Source organism: Geotrypetes seraphini, chromosome 3 (assembly GCF_902459505.1).
Source record: "Geotrypetes seraphini chromosome 3, aGeoSer1.1, whole genome shotgun sequence".
Classification (NCBI taxonomy): domain Eukaryota; kingdom Metazoa; phylum Chordata; class Amphibia; order Gymnophiona; family Dermophiidae; genus Geotrypetes; species Geotrypetes seraphini.
The window spans coordinates 160,483,036-160,507,033 of NC_047086.1; the positions used below are offsets into that span (position 1 = coordinate 160,483,036).

General features: G+C 43.5%; 1 protein-coding gene across 1 annotated transcript in view; it reads left to right on the forward strand.

Moving 5' to 3' along the window:
- The window catches only part of ADGRG6 (adhesion G protein-coupled receptor G6), a 307,599-nt gene that overhangs the window by 150,272 nt on the left and 133,329 nt on the right, over positions 1 to 23,998 (forward strand). Inside the window, 3 exon segments of the mRNA XM_033938193.1 lie at positions 1,758 to 2,102; positions 4,621 to 5,241; positions 8,049 to 8,117. Coding sequence (XP_033794084.1) covers positions 1,758 to 2,102; positions 4,621 to 5,241; positions 8,049 to 8,117 — 1,035 coding nt within the window.

Sequence of the window (23,998 nt, forward strand, 5' to 3'; positions counted from 1 at the left end):
ATATTTTGAGTTGAGGTTATGAGGGAGGGGAGAAGATTAGGGGTAAGGCAGGGGCAGAGAAAATATTGTGCCCACCCAGAATTAACTGGCTACACCACTGGTGTAAACCCTTCAGTCTTAAGGCCAGACAAGTAGACTTCCTTTCTAAAGACTATCAATCCAGAAGACAGTCACCCCGATGTAAAATTTTCCATGGGATAGAGACATATGTCTGTTCACAAAGAATTGCTATCGGCTTCAGCTCCTCTCTGCTTTTAAACTTATCACTCGTCTGTATTGCTGGAGACCAGTAACCATTTCAACAAACACTGGCAACTCTACTGTTCTTTTAGGCTATATTCACTTAAAAGCAAAATTTAAGATGAGATGATCCACTGCGTGGTAAGGTTTGCAATAGCACAATCCTGTTTCCAGGTTTGTTGTTTCATTTGGTTTACTGAGGGATGCTCATTTACATTTTCGCTTTCGCTTTTACTTACTTTTTAACTGCAAGCATCAAATATAACAGCCTTCTGGTCTCGCTCTTTCCAAGATTATCTCTGAGAGAGTGAGACCAGAAGGCTTTGAGCATCACTCCCTTCTGCTTCTGGATCCTTTCTCTCTCTCTCCAACATCTCTCTTCCTTCTCCCCCATGCAACATTCTCTCCCTTCATCCTTTCTACTGTCATGTCCATCATTTCTGTCTCTTTCCACAATCCACTATCTCTCTACCCCTCCCTTGTACCCTAGGTCAAACATCTCCCCCCATCCAGCATTTCTTCCTTCCTTTCTTCCTTCCACCATCATGTCTAACATCTCTCCCTCTCCTCCACCCCTAAATCCATTTCTTTTTCTCTACCAATGCAACATCTCCCCCTCTCCTCCACCCCTTTGTCCCAACAACTCCCCCTCCCATCCATTTCTCCCTCTTCCCATGTAGCATTTCTCCCTCCCTTATGTGCCAACAATTCTCCCTCTCACCCCTCTCCTCTTGTGTGCAGCATCTTTTCTTCCTTTCCTTTCCATTCCCACTTCTCTCTCACTTCAACTTCAATGGGTCAGTGGCAGTAGCTCCAAGATGCTGCCCTGCTTCTAACCCGGAAGTACTTCTCCTGCCATATCCAGTTTGAGTAGAAACAGAAAGTTGTGAAGGGCGCAGGAAGCGGCAGAAGAAAGACTTCCAGTTTACAGGCAGGGCAGCATATGAGAGTCAGAGCCACTGTTGGTGGACCATTTAAGAAAGGGAGATGCAGGATCGCAGGAGCCAAGCCACTGCCTTGTCCAGGTCTATCGCTGCTGGGAAGGTCTAAGCCCAAACTAGGTGGGCCTTGGCCAATCTGTGTTTCTAAGTTTTATTACCATTTGATATACTGCCAATTGGCAATTACATTCTTAGTAGTTTATGGTAAAATAAATCGAAAGATTTAAGAAAGGAAACTACAATTTAAAAGCATCTAGACGAGCAAAAAAAGCTAGACAGATCAACATTCATATTGGGTACTTACAGAATTCATCAATGACCCTACTTAGGGAAAATCTTGTGATTAGGTAACTAATGGTTGTCTAAAAAAGTAACCTTTCAGTTTGGAGTGGAATATCTAATCTGATAAAGCCAGTCCTCTGTGTGGCAGCTCTGCCACTGAGCTACCAGGCTGCTCCTTGAATGATATTGCTGAAGCTTGAACATCTAATAGTTCAGTGGTTTAATCACTTTGTTGTTGGTTTATTTTATATTAAAATTTAATTTGTCCTTCTCTCCCTTTTATTTTGTGTCCAGCAGTTTGGGGATGTTCTAACTGCAAAATACTACTATCCAACCCCTCGGGCTACTTTTCTTCACCGTGTTACCCCAACGAGTACCCCAGCAGCCAAGGGTGTGAATGGATTCTCCAAGCCCCTCCTGGTTACATCATTCATTTAACTTTTGTTGACTTTGAAGTTGAAGAAGCTCCAGGCTGCATGTATGATTCACTTTCACTAAACAATGGAGATAACACAGCAAAGTTTTGTGGCATCACTGCCAAGGGTTTATCATTCAACTCAACTGGAAATAAAATGGTTGTGACTTTTTCAAGCGACTTCAGCATCCAAAAAAAAGGGTTCAATGCTACCTATACTCAAGGTATGTACAGAAAAAAAAAATCAGTCTGTATATTTATTGTCTAGACATCTCTAGTCAGAATACAATTAAATTTGTGCAACTCAAAGCTAAACATTTTCTGATAATTTTATACTAATATGTCAAGGTGAAGTTTAGGATTTATTCATTTTCAGACTCCATGCCGACATGAATAAATCACATTTGAATCTACATTAGAAGTGACAAGAATGTTCACAATTGCAGTATTTCAGAGTCTGGGAGCAAATCAAGATTTGGGGTGGGGGAGGGAAGGGGAAGTTATCAATGTGGGCTAATGTTATGTCAGGTTATTTTACAACAACCTGAGAGTGTGGCGCACTGGCTAAAGCTACAGTCGCAGTACCCTGAGGTTGTGGGTTCAAATTAATACTGCTTCTTGTGACCCTGAGCAAGACACTTAATTCCCCCCATTACTCCAGGTAGATAGGGACATACTTGTAAAACTGCTTGAGTACCTGAATACATTCATGTAAACTGTTCTGAGCTCCCTGGGGAGAGCAGTGTAGAAAATTGAATAAATTAACAAGGTCCCATTTTATGCTACCATACCCTGACTTGTGATAAAATGACCAACTTAACATTATCTCACATTGATAACTTCCACCCTCATTCGTACTATAGTAACCCCAACTTCTGGTAAAGTAAGCATACTTATCCCAGGACAAGCAGGCAGCATATTCTCACTGATTGAGCCCTGGTACGAACCAATTTAAAAGTCATCACCACTTAATTAATCAGGCCTTAGGCTTAGCAGGGATGGGCCAGGAAGGGGCGGGCCTGCCTCATTTCGATGAGGCGGGCCGGACGGCAGCAAGACCTGTCCGGCCGGCCAACAATTTAGAGGTTAGTTGGGGGGGAGGTTAGAGGGGTCATCGGGGGGTGGTGGTGTTAGTGCGGGGGGAGGTGTTAGCGTGGGGGGATCCAGAGGGGGGGCACCCTCCAGCAGGAGGAGTTGGGCACCCTCCTGTTGGCGATCGGGGGTGTTGGGTGGGCGGCCTTCTAGCAGGAGGGGTTGGGAACCCTCCTGCTGGCGATCGGGGCTGTTGGGTGGGTGGCCTTCTGGCAGGAGGGGATGGGCACCCTCCTGCTGGTGATCGGGGGTGTTGGGTGGGCGGCCTTCTGGCAGGAGGGGTTAGACACCCTCCGACCAGCAATTGGGAGTGTTGAGTGGGCGGCCTTCCGGCAGGAGGGGTTGGACACCCTCCTGCCTGCGATTGGGGATGTTGGGTGGGCGGTCTTCCGGCAGGAGGGGTTGGGCACCATCCTGCTGGCAATCGGGGTGCGGGGACAGGCAGCCATGGCCGCTATACTTATTGTGACAGGGAGATCCCTTGCCTCTATAAGTATAGCGGCTGCATCTACTTACAATGCTGGCCTACATTGTAAGCGTCTCTCCCTCTACTAGGGAGACGCGTAGGGCTGCCTAGGTTCACCTAAGGCCCTTAGGTGAGCTTAGGCGGTCTTGTGGACCTCCCTAGGTTCCCGGAGGCGCCTTCAATATAGGCAGCCTGCCTGGGGAGCATCTTTTTTTGTTGTTGTTGTTTTTTTTAAATGTACATCCTGATTGGCTGATTAGACAGCTGTAGGATGCCTACAGCTGCCTAAAATCAGGATGCACTCTGCAGAATCTGGGCCATAATGTCTTCACTCCCTAAACAGTACCATTCCCTCTGGTTTTTGCAGCCCAAATACATGACCTGTGACAGGCATGCAAATCTGCTTCATGCATATTCATTAGGAATAGTTTGAAAACCCGACTGGCTGGGGATCCCACAAGCCAGATCTAGGAACCACTGGCCCAATGCAGTGACTTGAGAACCAGAGAAGCTAAGTTCAAATCCTATTCCTACGCTTCATGATGTTGGGCAAGTCCTTTAACCCTCCATTTTCTCAGGTACAAACAGATTGTGAGCCCTTCATGGCAGGGAAAATACCTATTGTACTTGAATACAACTTGTTTTGATCTACTTACTACTCATAGGTGTGAGCTAAATGCAAAATCCCTTTCCTAAAAAATATATTGTAATGATTGGGCCATCATGTTGCTAAATGTGTCTCTGATAATGCAGGTATGGAAAGATCTTTCCATGTCATTTGTTAAAGACCATATCTATTAGTGACTTGACTGTGACTTAAACTGCGGCTTTATGTAGTTCAATGAAAGTAAACAACAAGAGAAAAAAAATCCAACACAATCTGCAGTGAATAGAACACAAATCAAAACAAAGAAAACTGCAAACAGAAGTACAAAGATGCAGGCTAAATTTATTAACCCAAAAGCATGAATGCAATTAATATTACCACCTTGAACCAAACCAAAGGACCCGACACAGTCCGTGTTTCGGTAAACACGCCTTCATCAGGGGTCCCAGGTGGATAAGGTATCAAATCATTGAAAGTATTCATAGAGTTGCTTTAGCCAATTGCCAGTGCAATCTTGAAAGTTTCCGCGTGTGGAAATATATTAATCTGAGTATTCTTTTTCTGTGTTTTACTCTAGTGGCTGTTTCCCTGAGGAATCAGAAAGTTACCATCCCACAGAACCAAACTGTAGAGATTGTGTCTGTCGCAAGCAAAATCACAAAGCCAGCCCTTAGCCAGTTAACAGTTTGCTTTGAAGCCACCAAAAACAGCAACAGCAGCACAGACTGGAAGGCTTTTTCTTACTGGAATTCAACAACAGAAGTCTTAAGTTTTGGAAGATCCAAAAGTGGTCACTTCTTGCAAATCTCAGGAATAGAATGCCCCCTGGATAAGGCATTACCACTGGATTCCTATGGGGAGTTTTTCACATGGGCCTTTAAGCAACTGTGCATCACATGGGAAAACTCAGGAGGACAGATAAGTATAATTACCAAGAACAGTTATCAGACCATTCCGTGCTCACAGACTATGAACAAGCTTATTCCAGAGAATGGGTTTTTAGTACTGGGTTCCTACAGTAATCATATAGACTCTCTAAAAGGAGACATTTACAATTTTCGCCTTTGGGATTTCATGCTGGATTCTAAAACACTATCCAGCCTCAGCTGTGATATGAAAGGGAACATGGTCAGCTGGGAGAATGACTTCTGGGAGATCCCGTCCTCAGCCTTGAAAGCTGAAAGCAACTTAAGCTGTGGTGAGTGATTTACATTCTGCAGGTATCTTCCTCTTCTTTCTCCTCTTCAGTGTTGAAAGCATCATTTGTCAGCAGGCAGCTGATAAATTGTACAGGTGAGGCTACTCTGACAAATGCGCAGGAATGCTTAACTTGCTACAGAGAAGCACAGAACTTATTGATTCTGTATTAGCAAATAGATATTCAATTTGTTTCAGGGCTTATTTGTTCATACAGCGTTGGTCATATCTATTCTCAATAATTGCAAGCTGATTTCAAATGTAAGACAAGAATTTGACCCTAGAAGAATATTTCCTATCAAACTAAAAACCTGCCTCTAAAAGTACAGGAGATGCTAGCTTGCCCAGCTATATATGCCTCCCTCTTTGTCTTTCCCTTGAGCAATATTCTCCAAACCTTCAAATTTCTTGTGTTTTATCAAAATGCGTAGATGCATTCAGTTTGATAGTGAGCTTTAAAAAATTAGTGCAGATGAAATTGAAAGTCAATTCGTGCATGATAAAAAAATTTTATTACTACAAATGTATGGATCTATAGGCTGTGGATGTTGCAGAAGCAACATTCCCAGCTCCTATGAATGTGGGGAATGGAAGTCATAGTCACTGTTTAAGGATGATACCTGATATTTGCATTCAGGGTCCAAGATTACAGGATTCCATATAGATTCCAGGTGCAAGGTCTCCAGCTCAGGTCTTTCACTGCAATAATCTACTCAATCAATAACTCAGCTTGACTGCAAAGGATTTGTTCTGAGACAAAACTATTTTATTCAGTCCTTAATTTAATCAAAACTATCCCATGTGGGTTAAATATATACAAAGATCCTTCACTCCTTTTATCAACAGTCTCCTTATCTTTTGAATCCTGTCACTGGGAGTGGCAGGGATTAAACACTCTGGTTCCGAAGCTCTAAAGTCGCCGTTAAAATCCCGTGAGCCGTTGTAGTGGTGATAAATTTTCCGATTTCTAAATCAGCGGTACTCCAAAAACTTTACATGCAAATGAGGTCCACAAAAATACCATCTGATCAGTCAATGGAGAAAGCGACCAATGTGCAGCATAGTTAACGAAAAAAAGATATAAACGTGCACATACACCAGGAAAAGCTATTTCGTAGGCAGGCAAATCATAGGTGTGCCTTATTGTAGCACATCATAGGTGCATGTTATAAACATTATTGGGGGTAGAAAACTACCAACAAACCATGCAAATTTTTTTTTTTTAACTTACACCATGCAATCGCAGACACAGTCCTAACACATGTATAGTATATAGCAAGATGTACATGCTTTTTTGGGTGTCCCCTCCCCCTCAACCCTATAAAGTATGATGCATGTACCCCATACTTTTTTTTTTTTTAACTTCCACCTCATGCAGTTGTCAGCCCTAGACTTGCTAGTGTACCGCTTTTAACACATATGGTTCACGGTTCAATTGTGGAACACATAGACAAACATGATTTAATGAGACAGAGTCAGCATGGGTTCAGCCAAGGGAGGTTTTGCCTCACCAATTTGCTTGACTTCTTTGAAGGTGTGAATAAACATGTGGATAAAGGTGAGCCGGTTAATGTAGTGTATCTAGATTTTTAGAAAGCTTTTGACAAAGTTCCTCGTGTTTTCTTTTGCTGCTCATGTGCATTTTCATTACAGGTGGAATAAATGCTCACAAAGTCTTTGATATCGCCTTGCATATTAGGGCAATAAAGGATATTACAAACTAGTTAGTATTATGCTTCACCACCGATGTTAATTGAATGTATGTATTAGCATCTCCTTCAGGGGTGTCAAAGTCCCTCCTCGAGGGCCGGAATCCAGTCGGGTTTTCAGGATTTCCCCAATGAATCTGCATGAGATCTATTTGCATGCACTGCTTTCAATGCATATTCATTGGGGAAATCCTGAAAACCCGACTGGATTCCGGCCTTCGAGGACCGACTTCAACACCTGTGTAAATCTTTGTGTAGCGTGTCATTTTGTATGCTTATGAGCGTCGGAGCAGTTACCGCCGCTGTCGGCGGTAAAACCCGTGCCATGCATTAGTAAAGGAGGGGGTATATTTGGTAGTACTCTGTCAGCCACGATATCAGTACAGTACCTACTTGGAGTTACGAGAGCAAAATAGCTCTTAAATTTACATGAAACACAATTATGCACCAGCACAAATGCATTTCCTCACATCCAAATCCATGCTTAGATCAATAGGCTTGAAATGATTCCTTGCCACTATTCTGTTCTTTAATTTATAACTTGCTTTTCTTGGGTGTCAGGTCAAAAGCGCGCCGGGACAAAGGCGTGAGCAGACAACTGAGCGCAGTGCGGAGGCGCGCGCCGAAGAAAAATAATGTTTTTAGGGGCTACGACGGGGTGTGTGTGGGGGAACCCCCCACTTTACTTAATACAGATTGCGCCGCGTTGTGGGGGGGTTTGGGGGGTTGTAACCCCCACATTTTACTGAAAACTTAACTTTTTCCCTGCTTTTAGGGAAAAAGTTACGTTTTCACTAAAATGTGGGGGGTTACAACCCCTCAAACTCCCCACAACGCCGCCGCGATATGTATTAAGTAAAGTGTGGGGGGGCCTCCCCAACAAACCCCCCCGTCGCAGCCCCTAAAAACAGTCTTTTTCTTCGGCGCACGCCTCCATCTTGCGCTCAGTTGTCGGCGCGCGCCTTTGTCTTCCGCGTTACTGTCTATGAACTCTTTTCTTGCGATGACAGGGTGAGAACCAAAGGTATTTTTCATAAAAGGAATGCAACTGACTGCCAACTGGGATTTCCTAACATGATTTCTTTTCTTAATTGTCAAGGTACATCCCTGGCTAGCCAACCCACCACAGAACCAACAAGCTGTGAAAAGCTGGGAGGACTCTGTGAAGGTAGGAAGCAAAATTCATCCCTTCCGCTGCAGGTTTGCCAAATATGACATCTGTAGCAATTCTGTTCATCAAACAAACCAGGAGAAAGTTCTCCACAATCCAAGTAGACACGAACAAACCACAGTGCAGATACGCAATAATGTTGGTGTGCCAGGTATTTATTTCAGGTTTTAAAAACTGCTGTTTATAATTAGAAGATTAGTTTCTCTTTAATTCTGTAGGCTTCCTTGCTAAATAAATAAAGCCTCACAGCGAGTGATATGTAGTCTACTGAAATACTGTAAAAATACTCATACCTGCAAAAATAAAGATAGTTAATTCATAGGATGAAATAGGCTTGTTTATTTTTGTTACATAGAAGACAAACTAAAATTGGAGCTGCAAATGCAACTAGACTTAGGGCTCCTTATACGAAGCTGCGTTAGCGGCTTTATCGCACGCAACTTTTTAACGCGCACTAACCCCCTTGCTAGCTGAAAAACTACCGCCTGCTCAAGAGGAGTCGGTAGCGGCTAGCGCAGCCGGCAAATTAGCGTGCGCTATTACCTGCGTTAAACCGCTAACGCGGCTTCGCTAAAGGAGCCCTTAGTGCCTATAGTTGGCGTGCAGTTGCCATCCTCTCTCAGCTTTTCTTGGATAATTTGTCATTAATCCTAACACTTCCCCCCCCCCCTTTTTACTAAACTGTGATAGTGGTTATTAGCGCAGGAGCCGCACTGAATGCTCCACGCTGCTCCCGACCTCATTGGAACTCTGTGAGCATTGGGAGCAGCGCAGAGCATTCAGTGCGGCTCCCTGCGCTAATAACCGCTATCGCGGTTTAGTAAAAGGGTTTGGTGGGGAGGGGGAGTCTTCAAAGTGTTCCACACTGAAGAGGAATTCATGCTGGGACACATTGCTGCAGACCTGGAGATCAAACCTTCCACCTTTATAAAGCACAGTAAGCAGATCATGTTACGTTTTTGGCACTGTATAAAGAACATTAAGTAATGGTACAATAGATTGTCTATTTCAAAATGTGCTGTGTTGTTTTAGATTAGGGGGGTATTTAATCAGCAGCATGGTGCTTGGGTTCAACAACTGAAATGAGTTCAAAAAACACAGACTGATACTTATGCAGTGGTGGTGAGCATTTTCCTGTTTGGCAGCCCTCTGTTTGCTGCTAGCTATATGATTCATGTTTTAAGTCCTTTGATTGCTCCAGGCATCCACTACCCTGGACTTCATTGCTGCTCTGTTTCCGAGGCGCCGATTTTGCTAATGTTTTGCTCGTCTTGCAAAACACTCTCAAACCGGTGCACTCGTAAACTGAGGTTTGACTGTATTTGAATTTGTAACTATGTATTTGTAACTATGACCTAACTGTATTAGTAATTGTACTGATCTACCTGTACTAGCAACTGTATTGAATGTCCATGTCCAACTGTCTATTATAACTTCCTGGGTAACCGACCCAACCTCCTGTAATGTAATCTGGCCTTGAACTGAATAGGTAAAAGTGGAATAGAAAACATGATGGACATCTTCGGACACTATAACCCCAAGGTCCCTCTCCCCGTCTGTGCATATCAGCTTCTCTCCTCCCAGCATATACGGTTCCTTCCTATTATTAATCCCCAAATGCATTACTCTGCATTTCTTTGCATTGAATTTTAGTTGCCAGGCATTAGACCATTCCTCTAACTTTTGCAGATCCTTTTTCATATTTTCCACACCGAAGAGGGAGTGGAAAATATGAAAAAGGATCTGCAAAAGTTAGAGGAATGGTCTAATGCCTAGCAACTAAAATTCAATGCAGAGTAATGCATTTGGGGATTAATAATAGGAAGGAACCGTATATGCTGGGAGGAGAGAAGCTGATATGCACGGACGGGGAGAGGGACCTTGAGGTTATAGTGTCCGAAGATCTAAAGGCGAAAAAACAGTGTGACAAGGCAGTGGCTGCTGCCAGAAGGATGCTGGGCTGTATAAAGAGAGGCATAGTCAATAGAAGGAAGAAGGTGTTGACACCCCTGTACAGGTCATTGGTGAGGCCGCACTTGGAGTATTGTGTTCAGTTTTGGAGACCGTATCTGGCAAAAGACGTAAGAAGACTTGAGGCGGTCCAGGGGAGGGCGACGAAAATGATAGGAGGCTTGTGCCAGAAGACGTATGAGGAGAGACTGGAAGCCCTGAATATGTATACCCTAGAGGAAAGGAGGGACAGGGGAGATATGATTCAGACGTTCAAATACTTGAAGGGTATTAACGTAGAACAAAATATTTTCCAGAGAAAGGAAAATGGTAAAACCAGAGGACATAATTTGAGGTTGAGGGGTGGTCGATTCAGGGGCAATGTTAGGAAATTCTACTTTTTGGAGAGGGTAGTGGATGCCTGGAATGCACTCCTGAGAGAGGTGGTGGAGAGTAAAACTGTGGCTGAGTTCAAAGAAGCGTGGGATGAACATAGAAGATTTAGAATCAGAAAATAAGATTAAATATTGAACTAAGGCCAGTACTGGGCAGACTTGCACGGTCTGTATATGGCAGTTTGGGGGAGGATGGGCTGGGGAGGGCTTCAATGGCTGGGAGGGTGTAGATGGGCTGGAGTAAGTCTTAACAGAGATTTCGGCAGTTGGAATCCAAGCACAGTACCGGGTAAAGCTTTGGATTCTTGCCCAGAAATAGCTAAGAAGAAAAAAATAAAAATAAAAAATAAATTTAAATTGAATCAGGTTGGGCAGACTGGATGGATCATTCGGGTCTTTATCTGCCGTCATCTACTATCATAACATAATACACAAGATCAGTTTAGGCCTTGCTGCAAGTTTTAAAAATGTTAACAGCTGGTGTGGTACCCTCCTGACACCCTGAGATTTCTGAAATTTTACCACCTCCCGCATTCCCAAAATGTGCCTTAGGGTAGTTGCCTAGTTTTCCTAACAGAAGGGCCAGCCCTGGATGTATTGGCTCCATATAATTTAAATCATTTTAATAAAGATAAAATTTAACACACACATAAACATTCATGGTGAAAACAGTGCTCTGGGGTGATTGTTTATTTGTGTACATGAAAAATGTGATTAAAATGTGTTGCCAGCTCTTTGAGTTTGTGTGGTCAGGACCAATGCTTCTTCTAAAGACTGGCCAGGTACGTACAAATTCCTTTTCATATGAATGACAAGTTCTAAAAAAATTGTGTGTGTGAGCAACAAATTCTAAAAACCACACATTTTCCAGAATTATAAGAATTGCCATACTGGGACAGACCAAAGGGCCATCAAGCCCAGTATCCTGTTTCCAATGGTGGGCAACCCAGGTCCCAAGTACCTAGCTAGATCCCAAGTAGTAAAACAGATTTTATGTTGCTTATCCTAGGAAAAAAAGCAGTGGATTTCCTGACACCTTCTCAATAATGGCCTATGGACTTCTCTTTTAGGAAATTATCCAAGCCTTTTTAAAATCCCACTAAGCTAACTGATTTCACCATATTTTCCAGCAATGAATTCCAGTGTATTGGATGCCTGGAGCATTGCACAGGAGGTGCCGGTGCCCGAAGATCCTCCCTCTAATGGCCTGGGCTGGGCTGGGCGGTGCGACGGAGATCCTCCCTCTTCCCTGTGCTGTGCTGGACTGGGCTGGGCTTTGAGCATTTGCGCAAGCTCAAAGCTTTCTGGTCTCGCTCTCTCTGAGATTCTGAGAAACTTGGAGAGAGCGAGACCAGAAGGCTTTGAGCATGCGCAAATGCTCAAAGCCCAGTCTAGCCCAGCACAGGGAAGAGGGAGGATCTATGTCGCCCAATCCAGCCCAGGCCAGAAGAGGGAGGATCTTCGGGCACCAGCCTCCTCTCCATAAAGATAGAGCTTGGCACGGTTTACAGGAACTTTAAAATAAGGAAGGAAAAACATAATAAGAATTAGTGATTAAAAGAGGGTAGAGAGATTTACATTTTTCTGAAAATTACCCTCCTCTGTCGAGCTAAAAGTACCCATGAGCTTCCTTAGCGCATATACTTAAGGCTAGTTTAATAAAAGAGGTATTCCTGACATTGTCTTTAGATTAGAGGAAGAAAACAGAACAATTATATCTGATGTTCATAAGTATGTGCACTATTTTACTTTACTCAGCTGTTCATACATAGAAGTAAGTACAAGGCATGTGCATCCTCTGTTTTGTCGAGTAGGTTGTTTTGGAATGCACTTTGCAACAAGGCCTCAAGCATATAGGGATCCTTTTTCCTTTACCAGCTTTATTAGACTCTGCAGTGTCTTTTACTGTAATTGCTAGCATAGCCCATGATGCAACTGGAATTTAGCCCAGAAGTTAGATGGCACAAAGATATCTTTTTACTTATATAAACTAGCTGTTTAACAAAACGTGTTCTTAAATCAGGTGTAAGGCTTAAAACTAGTAGACAGTGCAGTCCCGTTTGATTATGTCCCCCTCCTATGTCACATGGCCTCTGTCTTTCTTGCCCAGATTCTCATTTGAAATCTTTTCACTGTCTTTTAATAAAGAATCACAATTTAAAACTGAATCTAATATTTGTCCTGGCACAGTTTCCAAGAGAAGCATTCTGATAACAAAAAGCTTTCTATGACACTTGATCTATAGATTTTTTTTATTTATTTTTAATAAGAGCTTGCTGTCCATGAGCACAGGCAGAATGCCAGGTCTGTATGGCTTTTGTTGGCATAGTTGGTGCAGATATTGATTTTTCCTTAGGTATTTCAGCTACAAGAGACATTTAGTCTGCTGGTCAAGTCTTTCATTTTCAAATGTGTTGACAAGATGTTATGTTTAGCCTGCTAGAAGATTAAACATAGTTTAATTTAATTTTTTTTTTTTTTTGTCATGCATGTCGATTTGTAATGAAAAAATGATGAAATTGAATGTAGACTGTTTCTAGACACAATTGTATTTCATCAAAGGCTAGAAATTCCTCTTACCATCAGACTAAGGAGCTAATTTACAAAAGGTTTTCTTCTATCTAGGGGAAGGGGGTTCATTTTATAACAGGGCACTTACATGAAAAGTCCAAAGAGATGCATATTTTTTTAAAAGCTATGTGCTTTTTAAAATAGGTCCCCAGAGCACAAATTCACACTTGAAAATTTATATGTGCCACAAAGATTGTGTAAGTTTGTGTTCATTTTCTATATTTGTACCCATATATTGTATAAATACTCATGTACTGTTTCTGCTCTGACCAACCTACGATCCTAGAAATTCAGTATATGGTCCATGTAAAAATAGGACAAATGCAAAAACATGAACATTACCCCTTTATATCACCTACATTATGCCCTTATATTTTAGAGTAAGATTTAAGATTTTGGTTTTAACATACTATAATTAGATTCCAGCAATAATAGCACATTTATTGGTTCCTTACTAGCCTGATAGGGATTTGTGTTCTGGTGAAGGTTGTTTCTTGAAGGTACCAGACTAGAACCTATTTGGAAAGGAGCATTTTTTCTATTTGTCTCCAGTTTTGTGGAAAGATTTCTCATAAGTTCTTCAAAATATTGAATCATTACCACAGTTTAAGCGTCTTCTTAAATCTTAATTTTTTTCTCTTAGGCTTTTCAAGTTGCTGTCTCAGAGGAGCTGGTTTAGGTGGGATTAAATTGTAGATAAGAACTTAATAGTCTTACTGGGTCTAGCCCAGCATTTCATCTTTACAGTGGCTAATCCAGGTCACAAGTACCTGGCAAAAGCCCAAATGGTAGCAATATTTCATGCTACCAATTAGAGCTATCTAATTCTGGAAAAAAAAAAATTCAATTTGATTTTGCCAATAGAATCGATTATTATTATTTTTTTTTTCAATTCGATATAATTTGATTTGCTTTCTATGATATAACTTTATTTTTACAATCTCTTCACACACCACACACCACCATTTGCCTTCTCCAAACCCATGCCAGCGTTATCAAATGTAAACAAAACAAACACTGTTAGCTTCTAATTTGTGCTCACTGTCTTAACACCAGCTCTGGCAGGATACACCTTTCAAATCTGATGTACTGTAATCACAAAATTAAAAAAAAAAATTTTCTACCTTTTTGTTATTTGGCCATTTTATTATTCAAATCATGTTGATCCCAGTATCTGCTTTCTGATTGTCTTCTATTAGCTTGCTTGCCAGGGTTGACTGCACATTTGATATTTTCTTTGTTCTCCATGCTCACCATCCATCTTCCATTCTTTCTCCTCCTCCCTGCAGATCCAGCACCCTCTCTTCTTTCACCTCTAGTTCCAGCCTCTCGTCCAGTGTCTCTCCCTTCCCTTTAGCCCCCTCCCCCAACATCATATGGCCAGCATTTTCCCTCTCTTCCTTTTGCTGTAGCCATTCCCCCACACCATATGGCTGGCACCCTCTATCTCTTCTCTTCCCTCTTGCTATCCCCCCCCATGTGGTCAGAACCCTCTCTTCCCTTCCCTTCATCCTCCCACCCCTTGTAGCCTGCACCCCCTCTCTCTTCTCTTTCCTCTAGCCCCCCTCCCCCCCGCCACCATATGGTCAGCACCCTCTCTCTCTTTTCCCTTTCCACCAGCTCCAGCCTCAAATCGCCCCCTTTTCCCCTGCACATCCAGCATCCTCTCTCCCTTCCCTCCAACTTCCAGCTCCCTTTCCCCCCAGGTTCTTTTGACGGTAGCAGAGGTGGAAAGCAGTAATCCTCCCTGCATGGGTCCAATAGTAATCCTCCCCCCCTGTGGGTCTGACAGCAGCAGCAGAGGAAGCAGCGCAGTACAGAATCACATCCCACTACCTTCTCTGCATTCTTAGCCCTCGCTGCCAATCCTCGCATGTCTGCTTTTGGGCTTTCCCTTTGCCAGAGTCTGTCCTTCTAATGTTTCGTGAAACATGAAGTTACATCAAAAGGAAGGACTCTGGCAGAGGGAAAGCCCAAAAGCAGGCCTAAATTGGCGAGTCTGATTTTTTTTTTTTTCCCCCTAAAACAAATCAATTTTAATCAATTCAGCTGAACCGAATCAGTGAATCAATTAGAATTATAAATGAGGCAGCACTACTATGAAGCCAGGGCAAGCAGTGGGTTCCCCCATATTTATCTCAATAGCAGACTATGAACTTTTCCTCCAGGAACTTTAACCACTCTGACCACATCCTTCCTGCAATGCATTCAAGATTTTAACTATTGTCTGAGTGAAAAGATACTTCCTCCTACTGGTTTTTTAATTATTTCCCTGTAACTTTGAGTGTCCCCATGTCTTTGTAATTTTTGATAGAGAAAAAAAAAAAATCGATCCACTAGTACCAGTTCTACACACTCAGGATTTTGTAGACTTTAATCATATAAGAACATAAGAATTCCCATACTGGGACAGACCAAAGGTCCATCAATCCCAGTATCCTGTTTCCTACAGTGGCTAACCCAGATTCCATAAATGAGGAGTCAACAGAAATTGTTTAATATAAAAAAAATGAGGTCTTTTGAGGTAGATAGAGACTTCTAAAAATCGGGAAATACAAAATAGTCACCGTGGCAGTGTTTTGGTGCCAGAAAATGCCCTGGGAGAGCTATATAAAACTTTCAGAAATTAAAAAATTCAGAAAAGGGTTTTTTGGAGGGGACCCTATAAGAAGCCCCAGAGAACCTCAAAAGTCCAGTTCTTGAACCACTCTGCAGTCTCCCATAGACAGTAATCTTTCCTCATACCCTTAATCATCTTGGTCACTCTTCTTTGAACCTTTTATAGCTCCACTATATCTTTTTTTGAGGTAAAGCGACCAGAATTGAACACAGTACTCAAGGTGAGGTCCCACCATGGAGCGATAGAGGCATTATAACATTCTTAGTCTTGTTTAGCATCCTTTGTCTAATAATTCCTAGCATCTTGTTTGCTTTTTTGGCCATCACTGCACATTGGCCAGAAGGTTTCAGCATATTGTCTACAATGACACCCAGATATTTTTCTTGAACGCTGACTTCTAAGGAGGACCTTAGCATCTGGTAGCTATGATTTAGGTTATTCTTCCCAATGTGCATCACTTTGCATTTGTCCACATTAAATGTCATCTGCCATTTGAACACCTAGTCTTCCAATTTCCTAAAGTCTGCCAGCAGTTTGTTTTTGTTTTTTTACAGTTTGGATGTGTTTTAACAACTTTGAACAGTTTAGTGTCATCTGCAAATTAGTCACCTTACTTGTCATTCTAATTTTCAGATCATTTATAAATAAGTTAAATAGCATAGCTCCCAGTATGGATCCCTGGGGCACTCCACTATTTATCCTCCTCCATTGAGAAAAATTGCCATTTAACCCTACCCTCTGTTTTCTGTCTGACAACCAGTTCCTAATCCACAACTGAACATTGCTTCCTATCCCATACTCTTAATTTTCTTAGGAGCATCTCACTGAACTTTGGTCCAGTGTGATTATGATGTTCTATCTAATTCATGAAATTCTTTTCCTTTTTACCTTGTTTTAGTTATTGTAAACCGCTGTGGTCGCTTTTGTGGATAAGTGATATATTAAGCCATAAACAGTCTCATGGTTGTTGCATGTATATGGCCACAGAGTTTTAGGAATGGCCTTTTTCACATGCTAAACTGGCTTTTTACACTAAAAAAAAGCTTAAGAGCAATTCTGTAAACTAAGGAGGAAATTCTATGAGGCACCTAAAGTGAGGCGCTTAACTCAGTAAATTGGCTTCATAATTGGAAAAATAAAAAAATGAAAATGAATTGGAAGATAGGCGTATGTCTTAGGCACAATTCTACAAAAGATACGGGCCTATCATATGATGCCACATGGCGCCTAATACCAAAGTAGGCTTGTTTAAGGGTGAAGAGTGACATAGGAGCCACTAGGTGTGGTTATCTAAAGCAGTAGTTCCCAACCCTGTCCTGGAGGACCACCAGGCCAATCGGGTTTTCAGGATAGCCCTAATGAATATGCATTCAGCAGATTTGCATGCCTGTCACTTCCATTATATGCAAAACTCTCTCATGCATATTCATTAGGGCTAGCTTGAAAACCCGATTGGCTTAGTGGTCCTCCAGGACAGGGTTGGGAAACACTGATCTAAATGACTTAGGTACTATAATGTACGCCTGTAAAACCCTGGCCTTCATTACAGTTGCCTAAGCTTTAAGTTAGGCACCGCTAAGCACGATTCTGTAATTGGCACCTAAGACTGGATAGGCAACTACTTTAGGTGCCTATCCTTTTAGGCACTAATTACAGAATTTTGCCCTAAGGGGCTGATTCTATAAGTGGTGCCTAGAAAAATGGTGTCTCTCACGTGTCGGTCACATTCAGACTCCACTTAGAGAATTGTGGCTACTGGCATCTAATGATGAACTTACATGCTATAATGTAGACCAGGTTTTTAAAGGCCTACATTTCTGGTCTTTTAAAATCAGACTAATAAAGCACCGTAGCACCATTGGTCATCTTCATTATGTTCAGTTTGGATGAGCTAATGAGCCATAAAGAGGAGGATCCAGGCCCTTAAGACACTCTAACCACTACATTTAGGGTGGAAAGTGAGTCCACCAAAACCCACCAAAATCCTACTTTACTGCCATATAAGTTCCACCTGCAGCCATAAGGGCTATTGGGGTGGAAGATAAGTGGGTATAGTAGGTTTTGGAAGAGTTTGAGAGATCAAAAGAGACTATGAGGAAAAAAATAGCCAAGGAGGCAAAAAACTTCAAGCCATTCTTTCAATATATTAAGGGGAAACGACCTGCGAAGGAAGTGGTGGGACCGTTGGATGACCAAGGAATAAAGGGAGCGCTAAAGGAGAACAAAGCAATTGCCGACAGACTGAACACATTTTTTGTGTCTGTATTTACCGAAGAGAATATACATGGCATACTGGAACCCATCAGGCTATATGCTGGAAGCGAAAATGGGAAACTGACAGGGTTAATGGTCAGTCTAGAAGAGGTATGCAGGCAGATTGATAGGCTTAAGAGCAATAAATCCCTTGGACCGGATTATAGCTGAACTACTTCAGCTATTAGCCAATCTGTCGATTAAATTGGGAAAGATTCCAGAGGACTGGAATGTGGAAAATGTTATGCCGATCTTCAAAAAAGGTTTGAGGGGAGACCCGGGAAACTACAGACCGGTGAGTCTTTCATTGGTACCGGGAAAGATGGTAGAGGCGCTGATAAAGGACCACATCATTGATTACCCTGACGGACACGGTCTGAGGAGGACCAGCCAGCACGGTTTCTGCAAAGGCAGATCTTTGACAAACTTGCTGCACTTCTTCGAGGAAGTAAACAAGCAGATAGACAAGGGCGACCCGGTCGACATTGTATCTGGATTTTCAGAAGGCATTTGACAGGGTTCCCCATGAACGACTACTTCAGAAAATTGCGAGCCATGGAATCGAGGGTGAAATACTCACGTGGATTAAAAACTGGCTGGAGCATAGGAAACAGAGAGTGGGGGTAAATGGACAATACTTGGACTGGAAGAGCGTCACCAGTGGGGTTCTGCAGGGCTCGGTGCTTGGACCCGTGCTCTTCAACATCTTTATAAACGATCTGGACATAGGTATGATGAGTGAGGTGATTAAATTTGTGGACGATACAAAGTTATTCAGAGTAGTAAAGACGCAGGGGGATTGCGAAGATCTGCAAAGTGGCATAATCAGGCTCGAGGAATGGGTATCGACATGGCAGATGAGGTTCAACTTGGATAGATATAAGGTGATGCATGTCGGTAACAAAAATCTCATGCACGAATATAGGATGTCTGGGGCGGTACTTGGAGAGACCTCCCAGGAAAGAGACTTGGGAGTTCTGATCGATAAGTCGATGAAGCTGAAATATGGCTGGGAAATATCATGTCACCAAAGCTATTGCCCCAGATGCAGCTTCTACCTATTTCTGTTATACAATTGTGATTTCATTTTATTACTCACTTTTAATTTATAGATTATATTTGACTGTTGCTGCCCCTGAAGCAGCCTGCAGTAAGCAAAGCGTGACTAATTTTAATAGAAGTGCTTCATCCTAGCCAACATAATCCATTCTCTTTTTGCTGCTGCTGACTTTCATACATGCAATCTGTAGGTTTCTAATGACTTTTAGTCATTTAGATCACCTCTTTGTATTCTTCAAGGAACATGACAAACATATGGCAGCGTCCAAAGCCTCCATCACTTGAAGGGTCCAGGAGGACATTCTTTACGCTTATTTGATGGCATGGAAGCGGTTGGCGGAAGAACTTCATGACCATACAGCCAGAGCGATGGCTACTTCTTGGACCCAGTCCAGAGGTTTTTTTCTTTGGAGGAGTTTTGTTATGTGGCTACTTGGTCTTCCAAGAATACTTTCTCAGCATTACCGGTTGGATGTGGTGTGCTTGCATAGGCTGCCTTTAGTGTTTATGTTGTTGCGGTAGTGGCATTTGCTTCCCACCCAGATTGAGGATTGCTACATCCCATTGGTCTCTGGATTCATCTGCTGTTATTGCTAAGGAAGGAAAAATTATGTTCTTACCTGTTAATTTTCTTTCCTTTAGATGCAGCAGATAAATCCAGAGCCCCACCCTTTCGGGATATTGACTGTAGGTTTTTTCTTTTGCAACTTTCGAAGTCTGCTATGATTGATAGTTGTATTCTATATTATTACCTTTTGAAATTTGTTATGGGAAATAAGTTTTTTACATGCTAAGCATATTGATGGTTACGGATGCTTGGGCAAGGAACAATACTGAAGATGCAGGAGGCATGTCATCCAATAGGATCACCTGTTAATCAGTTTCTCTATCGCCACCTGCTGGTAGATAAGTGCTATCCCATTGGTCTCTGGATTCATCTGCTGCGTCTAAAGGAAAAAAAATTAACATGCAAGAACATAATTTTTTCCATATTTAATTGAAAGGGGAATAAATATGTACACAAAGGTGAGTCTAACGTATCTGGATTTTCAAAAGGCATTTGACAAAGTACCTCATGAAAGTCTGCTGAGGATATTAGAAAGTCATGGGATAGGAGGTAATGTTCTATTGTGGATTATGAACTGGTTAAAATATAGTAAACAGAGTAGGGCTAAATGGTCAGTATTCTCAACTTCCTGAAAAACAGGAAGTTGCATCAGAAAGTGCTCTGAGTCAGAGGGAAAGACCTGGTGCAAGCCGCAGGCAGCCTTTCTGTAGGTCCCTAGCCTGCTGATACTTGAGGATTCATCTTCATTTCATCACCTTTAACCTAACAAAGATTAAACTGTGGTAGCATAACTGTAGCCAGAATTGAATCTGTGTGCTCAAGATTATGAGCAAAACTCTTATCAAGTCTGTGTTGAAATAAGGTGAGTGAGGTGACTCATGAGCTACTGAGTATGTTCATGTGAAACAAGTCATTACTGATGGTGTAAACATATGGAGCAGTTTGTAGAAACAGTACAGAAATCCCATATGCAGCATGTAATATTATATTCTTTAGCACTGGGGCATTGAGGTAGTGATGAACCAGAGGTGAGGTATATTTATAATATGTTCCAACTGGAGTCAGCTTCATTTTCAACTTGACCAAAGCGGGCAGTAAAAAGCCCAAGTAATATTTAACCTAACTTTTGTAGAATGTCCAAAACAACTGTTATTGGACTCAGTGGCATACCAACAGGGGGGGGGGGAGGTTCGCCCCGGGTGCAGCCCGCCCCGGGTGCAGCCTTAGGGGGGGTGCACAGCCGGCCCGGTCCCTATCGCACTCCCACCCTCCCAGCGTGAGCAGCAAATCTCCCTCCAGTAGCGTCGGCTGCTTCGCGGCTTTCTCCTCCCTCTGCCGTGTCACTGATGACGTCATCAGTGATGCTTCACTGGCAGGAGAAAGCTGCGAAGCAGCCGACGCTACTGGAGGGACGTTTGCTGCTCTCGCTGGGAGGGTCGGAAAGGTTCACTTGGAGGGGGGGAGAGATAGGAGGGTTAGCGGGGGTTTGGCTGGGAAGGGGGAGAAGCGGTCTGCCTCGGTGCTCCAAGGCCTGGCGCCATTACCTTTTTCAGGCAGCAGCAGCTTTTATAATTTGCTGCTGTTGCCGGCCTCAGGCCTTCCTCTCTGCCGGGTCCTGCCTACTTCCTGTTTTCATGAAGACAGGACCCGACAGAGAGGAAGGCCTGAAGCTGGCAACAGCAGCAAATTGTGAATGCTGCTGCTGCCCAATGAAGTTCAGGACACCAGGCTTTGGGTAACAGATGGAGGAAAGGGAGCAGAGGGGGAGAGAATTGGGGAGAGTTTTGCTGTGCCCAACTGGAGGGGATGCCAGGGCTTGGAGGGAAGAAGAGACGCCGGGGCATGGAGGGAAAGAGGAAGGTATGCCAGATCAAGGGAAAAGGAAGGGGGGAAGGAAGCAGTGGTGTACCAAGGGGGGCGGGAGGGGCGGTCCGCCCCAGGTGTACGCCCCAAGGGGGTGCACAGCCGGCCACCCTCCCTATTCTGCCACTGCTCCTTCTCACCACCGCATCCCAGCACCGGCTCCCCCGCAGAGTCACTCCTTAGCCCGGCTGGCCGGCAACTGGTGGTAGGTGGAGACAAAAGGTGAGGCGGACTTGTGGGCGGGGAAAAAGTGCAGGGCCCACAAGACTTCACCTCCGGCGTCAATGCTAACGTCAGAGGGTAAGTTCTGGGCCAGCCAATCGCTGTCTGGCTGGCCGGCAACTTCCTCCCCATTAGAACTGACACCAGAAGTGAAGACTTTTGTAGGCCCGACGCTTGTACGCGACAGGCCTGGCTCGGGGAAGGAGCAGGGAGAAATTGGCTGCTGGCTTGGGGGTGAAGGTAGAGAAAGAATCGTGGAAGTGGAGAAATCGGCATGATGGCTTTGTGGGGGCTAGGGGGAGAGAGAAAGAAAGGCAGAAATAAAGAGGGGGGCCATGGGGAGAGAGAAAGAAAGGCAGAAATAAAGAGGGGGTCAGGGGGAGAGAGAAAGAAAGGCAGAAAGAAAGAGGGGGGCCAGGGGGAGAGAGAAATAAAGGCAGAAAAATAGGGGGTCCAGGGGGGAGAGAGAAATAAAGGCAGAAAAAGAGGGGGTCCAGGGGGAGAGAGAAAGAAAGGCAGAAATAAAGAGGGGGTCAGGAGAAGAGAAAGAAAGGCAGAAATAAAGAGGGGGGCCAGGGGGAGAGAGAAAGAAAGGCAGAAATAAAAAGGAGGTCAAAGGGAGAGAGAAAGAAAGACAGAAAGAAAGAGGAGGGCCAGGGGAGAGAGAAATAAAGAAGGGGGCCAGGGGGAGAGAGAAAGAAAGGCAGAAATAAAGAGGGGAGCCAGGGGGAGAGAAAGAAAGAGGGGGGGGGCAGGAGAAGAAAGAAGAAGGACCAGAAGAAGGACCAGAGACTCATGAAATCACCAGACAAAAAGATAGGAAAAATGATTTTATTTTCAACTTAGTGATCAAAATGTGTCCGTTTTGAAAATTTATATCTGCTGTCTATATTTTGCACTATGGCCCCCTTTTACTAAACCGCAATAGTGTTTTTTAGCGCAGGGAGCCTATGAGCATCGAGAGCAGCGTGGGGTATTCAGCGCAGCTCCCTGCGCTAAAAACCGCTATCGCGGTTTAGTAAAAAGGGAGGGGGAATATTTGTCTATTTTTGTATAGTTGTTACTGAGGTGACATTGCATAAAGTCATCTGCCTTGACCTCTTTGAAAACCCGTGGAATATAAATGATAATTAACATTTTCTCTGCGTACAGCGTGCTTTGTATTTTTAAAATTTTATTGTTGGTAGATCATTTTGACTTGGCCACGAAGGTAAGGGGGAGGGAGGTAGGGGAGCTGCTGAAAGACATCTAGTAATCCTTGCAGGCTTGACTGTGCAGGGAATTATTTTTGTAAAATCATGTTTTGTTATATGACTGGCATTATCTAGACTTTAATTTCTATGAATGAATAGAATGAAAATGATATAAAATTACTTGATTGTTTTTATGTGCGTGCGCTGGAGGAAAGTGGAGAGTGGGCTGAGGACACTGAAGGGAAATGGGGAAGAGAGAGTAGGGAGAAGACACTGATTTATAAATTGACAATTGTACAGAATATTGTTTCTTTTTATACTTTAATATAATAAGTTCAATATAAAACAATTCAAAGCTTGTGTGGATGGAATCAGGGGATGGGGATGGAGATGCGGGGATGGGGACCGAGCTTACGGGGACGGGACAGAGACAAATTTTTTCCCCCCTGTCATTCTCTAGGCTCTGCCACGAATCAATTTTGACTACGTGCAGAAGAGCGGGGTGTCAGTCGGGTTGACGTAGCTGTCATAGCGCAAGTGGGCAAAGGGTATGGCTCTCAAAAAAAAATCTTAATCGTTATACTGCTGATTTTGGCTCTTTTGACTAATGAGTTTGCCTACCACTGCCCTAGGGCCTTTTAGCTGGGCGCTGCGCCCGGCTAATTTAAATGATCGCCTGGCTGCCATCTATTGCGAATCCTGCCACTGCTCAACATTTAAAAAACCAAACAACACAACACACACCTCTCACCTGCTTGGCAATTTTCCACCTTAGCCCATAGCAAACTCATGCTTCGGGGCTTTAAGGTGTGCGTGCCAGCTTCCCTTCTCTTCCCTCCAAAACCGGAAGTTACGTTCCAGGAGGGGGGGAGGAGGAGAAGAGAAGGCACGCACACGTTCAAGCCCTGGAGCATGAGTTCGCTAGGGTTAAGGTCAGCGACGGAGGGAAGCTAAGGGAGACAGGTCAGCGACGGAGGGAAGTTAAAACTTGTCTTGCTGCTCTTCCTTTCTACGGGCCTTCCTGGCTGCCAGGTTCTGCCTACTTTCTGTTTCCGTGAAGGCAGGACCCAGCAACGAGGAAGACCCGAAGCAAGGAAGAGCAGCAAGAGGTCAGCGATGGAGGGAAGCTTGCGACTCCGCCAATGGGAGAGATGGGAAGAGAAATGCTGTTGCTGCACCCAAGG